The 9,631-nt window shown below is 39.2% G+C and overlaps 1 protein-coding gene across 1 annotated transcript; it reads right to left on the bottom strand.

Annotated features, from left to right (window-relative positions):
* Nucleotides 1-2,449: 2,449 nt before the first annotated feature.
* On the bottom strand, nt 2,450-8,254 carry LOC6529090. The gene is made up of 5 exons (XM_039370556.2): nt 7,835-8,254; nt 7,384-7,779; nt 4,130-7,096; nt 3,077-3,324; nt 2,450-3,016 (listed from the first exon to the last, which is right to left on the bottom strand). The coding sequence occupies exons 1-5, from the start codon at nt 8,159-8,161 to the stop codon at nt 2,569-2,571; spliced, it is 4,386 nt and encodes a 1,461-aa protein (XP_039226490.1). The 5' UTR covers nt 8,162-8,254; the 3' UTR covers nt 2,450-2,568.
* Between the last annotated feature and the right edge of the window lie 1,377 nt (nt 8,255-9,631).

Raw genomic sequence — 9,631 nt, 5'->3', positions numbered from 1 at the left:
TCATGTTAGATTATATCTTATTTATTAAAGCTGGAATATAAATCGGCTTAAAACATATTTATTAGACAAGTGGAGCCTACCAGCTATTGACATACATACTATGTATGTAATAAATCTGTGTTCATACTAGTGATGCTCATCAAAAAATGTCAAATTCCCCATAGACTACTCGAATGTTACAGAAATAACTATTTAATAAATTCAATTTTAATATAATCTATGGAAATCTTACATCAACTTACATCCAGCAACTTACATCAATTAAAGAAATTTCTAGTCATGTGAAAATTATTTTATTTAATTATTACATTTACATACATATGTATGTATGTATATTCCAAATTAATAATTTGCCTTAGGAGTGAGTATGCATGCCAGTTGAGTTCCTTGCAAGTCCAACTAAAACAAGAGAGAACGCTATAGTCGAAGCTTAATCTGAACTTTCTAGCTTTTGTAGTTCCTGAGATCTCGACGTTCATACGGACAGACGTACAGACAGACGGACATGGCCAGATCGACTCGGCTATTGATCCTGATCAAGAATATATGTATATATACCCATTATTGTAACAGGCATTAAAAATTTTAATTTCTTCCAAACCTGTGAGATATTGAATTTTTAATCACAATTATCTTATGAACTCCACAAATAAGATAAAGCATGAAGTAGATTTCATTATGGACAACTTACATTTTTACGGATTTAGGAGTCTCTTGACAATCAAAAACAATTAATACGTGCCATACTGATTAAAACGTCTTTTCCAGAATGGGAATTATCGCTTTGCTTGTTAAGATATTTCGATTTTTGTACACGTCCAACAGTTATTTTAAGCAGCTGATTTCTTTGTTAAGGCGCCATCTAATTTAATTTTATTATAAATTAATTTTATATTAATATTTCGAATTTCAGAAAAAAAGTTTTTCCCAGAAATAGTGGGTAAATTTATAATAGTGAACAACAACAATATAATAAAATTATTTAAACAGTGGCCTTAGGCGATAAGAAAAATATGTCTACTAATAATTCAAACACTGCGTAAGCTTACTTAAATCTCAAAAGAAGAACAAAATAAAAGCAACCAATCACTATTTTGTTTTAATTTACAAATAATATCACAATGCTGAAGGAAAAAAATTGTGCTTTTCATCGTCGACATGCACACTGCTATTATCTGAGCAGACCATTAATCGGAATTCCAGCTTTCATCTATAGAACCACTGAGTACCCGACTCCATAGTTGGTTTTAAAGCACTCAAATGCATGGCACAGGCATGACCAGGCACCCTGTTTCCAAAGTGCAGCGTATATTCTAGTTCCGAGAACACATCAATGAATTTGTCGACGTAAAAAAAAATCTATTAATGAAACCTGCGCTTATCCATTAAAAAACTTCAGCTGCCAAAAAGAAATTAATGTTCTAATAGAGAAAGGCATATGCCGACCATCACACTACACATAAACATAAGCTAAACTAAATTACTGCACCAAACTGCATGTGGCGTACTACCACATAACAGCCCACACTTTGAACTTTTGGATTGCAGTGTATGCCTTTCGGATTAAAAGCGACAAAAACATTCAATCGCTTGGAACGTAGACGATCTACATCGAAAACATCTACGCCTTTCAGTAAAAGGCGCTTAGATCAACCAAATGACAGCTTGAACATTGGAAATTTAATTTTCTCAGCTACACAACAAAAATGGGCTTTCTAACGTAATAACCATGAACCATCTAGTAATTTTGTGGACGTTTTAAACTAACATCGTAAGTGTTTAGGCTGATCATCACTAAGTTTCTCGGCTTGGATCGCCGATTTGAATCTACAGATTTCAATTAACATTATTATCTTATTGGTAGCACATGCATACTACGGTACCATCCACAATCAAACGGACTCATAGAAATGTGGCACAGATCATTACATTTTATCCTAGTGCGGGACACAGTAGCCACCAACGGTAATGTTTTGACTTCGCACCTCTTTAAAGAAAAACAACAAAGCATCCGCAGCAGGGATTCTGTATGGTACGATGTACCCTATCGAGTTGCAAACGAATAGCTAGTTGTATCCCCGTTCTTATAAGCACCTCAGAAATCCTTTTACACTGCAGTATCCGCTGACCGCCCCAATCTAGCATGCAAAGGATGATACGCCTTTGCTGGCAACAGGAATTCTATCATTTCCCCAAGACGTACGGCGACATGTACAATTTGTAAATTCAATTTCATGACATCCACTGGTGGAGGAGTACGGTTGCAATCACATCTAGCTGTATGAGGAGGAAGCAATGTACAATTTTAAAATAAATAACTATATATAATCGGTTTTCATTATACCCGTTACTCGATTATTTTAGATTCGTTGAAAAGGTAAAATGATGCGTTCCCGACCCAAGTATTCAGCCTCAAAACGGCCAAAACTGTCAGACATTTTGAAAAATGTTTTGAATTTTTCATGTTATATTCGAAACTTTTTCAATGTACATTATTTTTTTAACAAGAATGTTTTTAGGGATGTAAATTTAATATGTTTATGTTATTATGTTTTGACAAGAAGGCAGCTATTTCTCTAATATCGTGTTAAACTTGTTGATGGCCTCGCTGACATATTTTTCCTTTTCGGCCAGCGCACATTTTAGCTGCGTACGCAGTTGCTGCAGATTGGGCATAGTGCGACAATCTCTAATGTTAAGCAGAGTCCGGAAGATGTTTTCCCACATTACCCGCTGAAAGTAGCGTGGCACGTTTGTTTTCGGCATCCAAATGGTGCTCGGAGCTCGTTGCACTACTTCCATATAGCGACCGAATAGCAGCACATGCATAACGCTTACCAGACCAAATAAATCTAGTTGGTAGGTCCATGGGCGATGCGTTCTCATCTCAATGCACTTGAACAAGTCATCATGATGAACATAATTAAATGTCTGGTTGTCCGGAAACAGCTTCATGTCAATAGACACACCGAAATCAATAAGCTGCAGGCTAACTTCGTTGGGATCCGCACATATCCTGGAACAGGAAAAACCTGTGATATTAGAGGTGTTGATGAAGAAGCTTTCTGGTTATTACGGTTTCATAAGTAGAAAGTTATCCGGCTTGATGTCGGCATGAATTATACCCAGGGCGTGCAGATGATCCACAATATCGAGCATTTGACAACTTAGATGCATTACTACATACTCATCTAAATTCCTGTTGGTGATACTCTTAACCTTGTTACATACACCGATCAGAGAACCATAGTCTGAAAACTCCGAGATATATACACTGGAATTGTTTCCTACCAGTGAATAGTCAATATGTGCATATGATGGAATCTGTTAAAGAATTTGCACATTCAGGATAAGTGTCATATGAATAGTTATTAAAATTAATTAGTTAGCTCTTTGCGATTCCAATGTTCTTACCATCTATTTACATAAATTGCGTTTTTTTTTAAATTTAAGATAATACACAATATCTTAAAGAACCAAAGAACCAAATGTAAATTACTTTTTTGGATTTATCCTGATTAAGGAGAAATATCTTTAGAGGCCCAAAAAAGGTATTTTTTGCCGTCGCTTCGTAGGATATAAATATATATCCATATAACATTTATTTGGAGTTAAGCGTGAGGTAATAAACTAATTTTTCCAAAAGTGAAAATTGTATTTCAACAAATTTTGAAGGGTCTTGTAAGTCATATCGCCACTGACATAATAATTTGTGTAAAAAAATAAAAATTCGTAAATTTCATAAAAAAATGTCGATGTAAGTAGATGCTGTCAAAAAACGAGTAAAAATGTTTTGTTTTTAAAATCTTAAACAAATTTTTATGCTCTCTTTACAATGAATGCTAGATGATCAAAAACCGTTCAGTAGTTTTTTTGTTATCACTTACACAATTGTGAAAAAATGGTTTCGAGAAAATTATGTACGTTTAAAGTTTGCGGTCATGGAAAGGCGCCAGAAACTTCCGGAAGGCATCCTTTCCACAATTTTAAGCTTTTAAAACTTTGAAACGATATTCTAAGGCAATCTCAAGCGACACAAATCTTAAAAATGTTACATTTTTACCCGCTTTTAGAACATATTATCTTGAACAAATTATATACTACGCATTTGTTATTATTTAATGCTTACCATTTGCTCACTAGTTAACCGGCTGTGAATCTCTAGACAAATATAGAATTCCCAGTAGTTTGTTGGTCGTTCCTGCTTGAGCGCCACCCTCTTGCCAGATTTTAGATGCTTTCCTAGATAAACTGAGCCATAAGCCCCCTTTCCTATCATTTTCGACACCTCAAACTTTTCGTTGTGTACTTCCAGGTGGGTGTTAGGATGTAGACGCTTAACGTGGCCAACCAGTTGACAATGGGGCAACTTTTCGATGTACATGGAAAAATCAATTGATTCGAGCAGCGAGCTGATCAGTTCCACATTGAAAGGGTTTTTATAATCGTCAGCTACCGTTTTGTTTAAAAGAGTTTGATCTCCATTTGAGGTGGGGTGAACAAACTTTTCCTTCGGTGGAGTTTCTAAATCAGATTGCGACCAGGAACGATGAGATTGCTTTGGCGTCAATGGTGTTTTCTTATAGTAAATGCTTAATTCCGACGCCTCTGCTTCTTCTGCTTTAGGAAGCAGCAGTGTAGAATTTTTTATCATACTAATATTAGTTGCAAACATTTCAGTAGCTGCGTTAAACTCAAAAAATTCGTCTGCTGGTTTCGAACCACTAAAATTTTCATTCACAGGAACTTTCATAAACGATCCTGACATGGAATCATTAGAAAATTTGAGCTCGTTCGATGTGCTTGCGGTATTTGTTTTGACAAAAGAAGTCGGTAACTGTGAAGGACAGCTGCCTATTTCTGTGCAATCTTTCATGAACGAGGCAATCATATGGGACTGCCCAATATTTTCCTGTTGGTTCCCTATCTCCCTAATTGCCACCTGCTGCGTTTCCGGCAGCGTGGATTCTAAGGTTAAGTTGGAGCCAATCGAAGCTACTGGTTGTGACTTAGTGACCTTTGGCTGTGTGTCGTCGAGAAAGATATCAAACTTCTGGAGCGCTAAAGTTTCAGGCTGCGTATCGGGCACAAAGGAAATGTTGGTCATAAAGGAATCCTGAAGCTTGCAGACGCTGGGCGCAGATTCCAGTTTGTTGCCAAGCTCTACAAAGGAGCTCATATCGTCCTGTGTCGATTTAAAGACCTGTGAAGTTGGATCGAAATTGCGCTTTGAAGAGCCAAACATATTTATCTTCGGCGGTGTCTTTCCAAACAATCCACACAAATCGCTTTCATCATCCAAAGTGGGAAGTTGTGGTGAGGAAAAACAATTTTCAGCATGCAACGAACCATGATGCATAGACTCCTCCGGTTGTGCGATGGGCATTTGTGGCAGTGTTTCAGTTTTATCTTCCTGAAAGCAAGCAAGAGGTCTGGGAATAGTCTCTGTCTTATCCTCTTGGAAGCGCAGGGACTTAAGCGTAGGCACGCTAGGCGCATTGGGTTCCCATAACTCACGGTGCAATAAGTTGTCACCGTCCTGTTTTTCCGGCTCCACAACGACTGCCGATACACCAACACTAATCAAATGCTGGAGACGCATTTGACTGGGAGTGTTCTCTTCAACCTTGCTGCCAAATTTAGAAACCGCGGTTGATCCGGGTGAAAACGAGGGGGTTATAGTCGATTTAGTAGTGGCTCCGCTAGTCGCCAAGCTTTGTGTTCCGTGCTCAGAGGTTTCTAATATGGTAGATAGTTGCTTTCGCAAAGTCGGAGAACGTGTATCCACTGGAGAATCAACAGCATGAGCAGGGTCCTCCGGTAGCGGTAGCTCTTTTAGAACAGTTCCAAATTGACGTGACGGCGCCTGCTTCTGTGTGCCCTTCGGAGTGCTTACTGCCTGCGACTTTATGAACATGTTGAACATTTGGGTGGAGCACGTCTCATCTACGTCATAAACAGGTCCAGAATTCAAATGCCTTGTTTTTGGCGGTGGCTGCGGCTCTTCCAAGTCTTCAAAGATCTCTATTTTTGGAACAGGAACGGCCGGTACTGCAAAATGGTCATCTGCATCTCCAGATTCCTCAAATATTTTAAGATTTTGCTCTGCCTTTAGATTAGGAGGCGATTTAGGTATCTTAGGTGACAACTGCGAAGCTATATCTTTTACAACCAATGTGACTTTATCCTCCTCCTTTTCATTCTCCTCCTGTACAGAGGAAACTCTACGTGGCATGATAGATTTTCTGGAAGAAGAGGGAAAGAAACTCTTGCGACGTGGCATCTTGTTCCCCGGCAAGCAAACTGTTTCTTCCATGTCAAAGTCGCCATGAACTGTCACATTTCGTTTTAGTAACCATTTTGATGCTAACAACTCCTCTAGCTGATACTCCTTTTGCTCAACTTCGTTGTAAATCTTGTCTAAAACGACCTGAAGGCCAAGTACCGGTGGAGGTTTCCAAAACTTGTCTAGCTCATCGAGGTCTTGTGGCTTGGAAAACCTGGCGAAATTCGGGTAGCAGCGAATTCCCCTGATCACCCCTCCAGTGCCCCACCACTCATCATTGCGATAGACAAACGAATGTTGTGGGTTGCGGTGTTTCAAAAAGGAGTATGCACGATACTCTTCGGGCGAGAACTCGAGATTGGGACGAGGGTAAAGGAGACACTTATTATAGCAAGGAAGTCCATTTGCGTTTGGCTCGTCCTCAATAGTAACAGGCGTCACCCACGGCTCCTGAGGCCTGTTCTTGGTCACAAAGTTTGTCGGAAATTTAAAAGGTTGATCTAGACGGTGCTCGTAGTTGGTAATAGGTGGCATTGTTTGTTCGTCCAAGTGTATATCAAAGCCCAGATCCGGAGATGCGTTACTGCCAAAAATTTTGCCATGCTTGTGGCGTTTTGCATTTGCCTTATTCCAGGCCACCACTTCTTTTATATTCTCCTGACTGCGAGCCGAGTCGATAATGGAGCGTAGACTGGGCTTCACTTCCGTCTCAGAATTACAGACTGGGATATTCCCTTCAGAATTTTCGTCATTAAACACCTCAACGTTCCGACCAACATTGCGCCTACTGTTGGTGGTTGAAGCTTCGACCTAAATGATGACAATGTATATTTAAACGTATATTTAAAAAAAAAAAAAAAGCGGAAAAGCTTCTTCTACGGGATTTATACTAATCCACATTTCAAAAGGATGGTACAGATACGAAACTCGTTAAATTATGTGCACTAATAATCATCAAAATTTTGCGTTGAATGCGCCATTGGCTTGTTCTAATTTTCGTATATTATTTTATTATTATTAATCTTGTTAATTTGTATCGTTATCAAGGCTAGCTAGCTCATTTTGTGGTAAAATAACAATATAAAATATTTACTCACCTGAACCACGCCTGGCAGGCCGCTTTTAACTGCCGCACCGGTACGGACGCTTCCCACAGTAAAACTGTTAGAGATCTGTTGGCGGCGACCATGAAGGGATTGCAACGCTAACCTTCGGTCGTTTAGTTCCTGGTTGACTGCGTTGGCCTCTTCACCAGTGCTGTAGAGCATGCGCTGGCCCACCGTATAGCCAAAATGCTGGTGGGCCTCCTTTAGCTCCTCTAGAGGCTGTGCGCGACACTCTAGACCTAGACGAAAGATCTCGTCGGCCTTGCGCATGTTGCCGCTCAAGTCGTAGCTGTAGGCCCAGGCAATATAGAAGTCTGCCAGCATTGTTCCGATCCCGTTGTTGTACATCTGTTGATAAAACTCGATCTGGTCCTTCTGTTTCTCCATCTAAAAAGATATGTAAAATCGGTGTGATGGGCTAAAAATAGGATCGGCCACTCACGAATTTAATGAAAAGCTTAATGAGCCGCTTATCCTGACGGTAGCGCTCGTCATCTTCGAATTTGGTGAGGCACTGGTGAAGAACAGTCTGTAGACCCGAGCAACTACCCCCCGCCGGATAGCTCTGCTCGATCCAGCAGATAAGCTTGTACCAGGCACCGAGAGGATCAGCGCCTGTGTAGGTGTGCACCTCTTCCTCCATTTGCTTGCGTTGCGCCAGCAGTTCCTGGCCGTGGGTTGAGTCCTGGCTGAGAGAGGCCTGCAGAAGGCTTACGTTGCGACCGCTGGCCAGCGGCTGAATGTTCTCTTTCGCGTTGTCAAAGTCCATATCTGTATCCTTAAGCCAATGACCTAAAAACTTGTTTGCCTTGTTTCATTAAAACAAAAACTACGCGCCTACACAAATGCTAGAGATGAAAGATATTGACTGTTTCGATATGTGTAACTTCGTCTTATCGATACTTTGATTAAAAACCTGTTCACACTGAAGCAGCAATCAAAAATTGAATTGGTCAACAGGTTAGTTGCACCAACATGATCATTAAATTAAGACCAGTTCACTACAATTACTATTACATTCTTGCTGTTTTAAATTTATCTTTTTTCAAAATCAATCGAAAATTAATATATTTTATAATCATAAAACCTTTTATTCCTATGTGGAGTGCGATTCAATATAAATTTAACTAAAATATAAATATATTTCAAAGTGTTTTCTATAGAAGACGTACATTAAGACAACACAGTGTGAAAAATGAGATCTTAATAACGAAATCGAAATTTAGTTTAAAATACTTAATTTGAAAACATAACCTTTCATATAGTGCATTCATGGCATTAATTTTAAACAGGACTAAATTGCAAAAACGTTAATAAAAATATATATAAATTAAATTAATTAAAATATTATAAATAATAATAAGACAGGTCAACAAAAACAAAGCCTTTATAAGATGTGGAAGATAGTGACGAAAATCAAAAGTTGTGACCTCAATTTACCGTAACGCTCTACGCCGGTATAAAATGTCCTCAGCCTCCCGATAAAGTGTTCAATTTTCGGGAGAAGTCTGTCCAGAGTCCCGAACTGAAAGGATAAGGGGCGGGCAAAAGAAGACCTCAAACCAACAAACAGGAAGTCAAGAGGTGGCATCGTGAAGAAAGTACAATAATCCAAAGAAGTATACAAGAAGTCACGAGATAGGAGACAAGGAATTCAAGGCCTCAAACAATACAGCCGATGTAATCAACGCCGTGAAAGTCATTGACCATATCGCGGCCCGCGACGATCCATCTAGCACGCAAGCGCGTGAAGGGGCGAGAATGTGGACGAAACATTGCCCGATCGTTTAACGACCAAGCGACAGCTTAGCTTGTAAGGACTGCTTTCTGACGAACGGGACGAATGTATTTTTTTTACAGGTACTTACACTTGTTTTGTTGGAGACGTAATGGGCTTACCAGATTCCACGATCCGAATACGACGAGCTTACGATGGCAACCTGGTGCCTGAACATCGAATGCCTATTCCTTGGCCCTAGTCCTTATCTAGGACACGGGCACTAAGTGTTATTGGGTTCAACGAACTAGATTCATGTATGGAAGATTAGGGTAGCAAAGCTAGTGCCTGCTTTATTTATATATATTTAATATATCATATATCATATTTAATTTGACTGTGGAATATTGGACTTAAGTAGAATCAGTGCGCGCTTATTATTTCTTTAATTATGTAGCCTAAAATAATGTTCCATAAATCAAAATAGTGAGAACGCTATTGTTCACACTATAAACTAATGAG

The sequence above is a fragment of the Drosophila yakuba genome, chromosome 2L (genome assembly GCF_016746365.2).
Source record: "Drosophila yakuba strain Tai18E2 chromosome 2L, Prin_Dyak_Tai18E2_2.1, whole genome shotgun sequence".
Taxonomy (NCBI): domain Eukaryota; kingdom Metazoa; phylum Arthropoda; class Insecta; order Diptera; family Drosophilidae; genus Drosophila; species Drosophila yakuba.
This window is presented reverse-complemented; position numbering and strand designations above follow the sequence as displayed.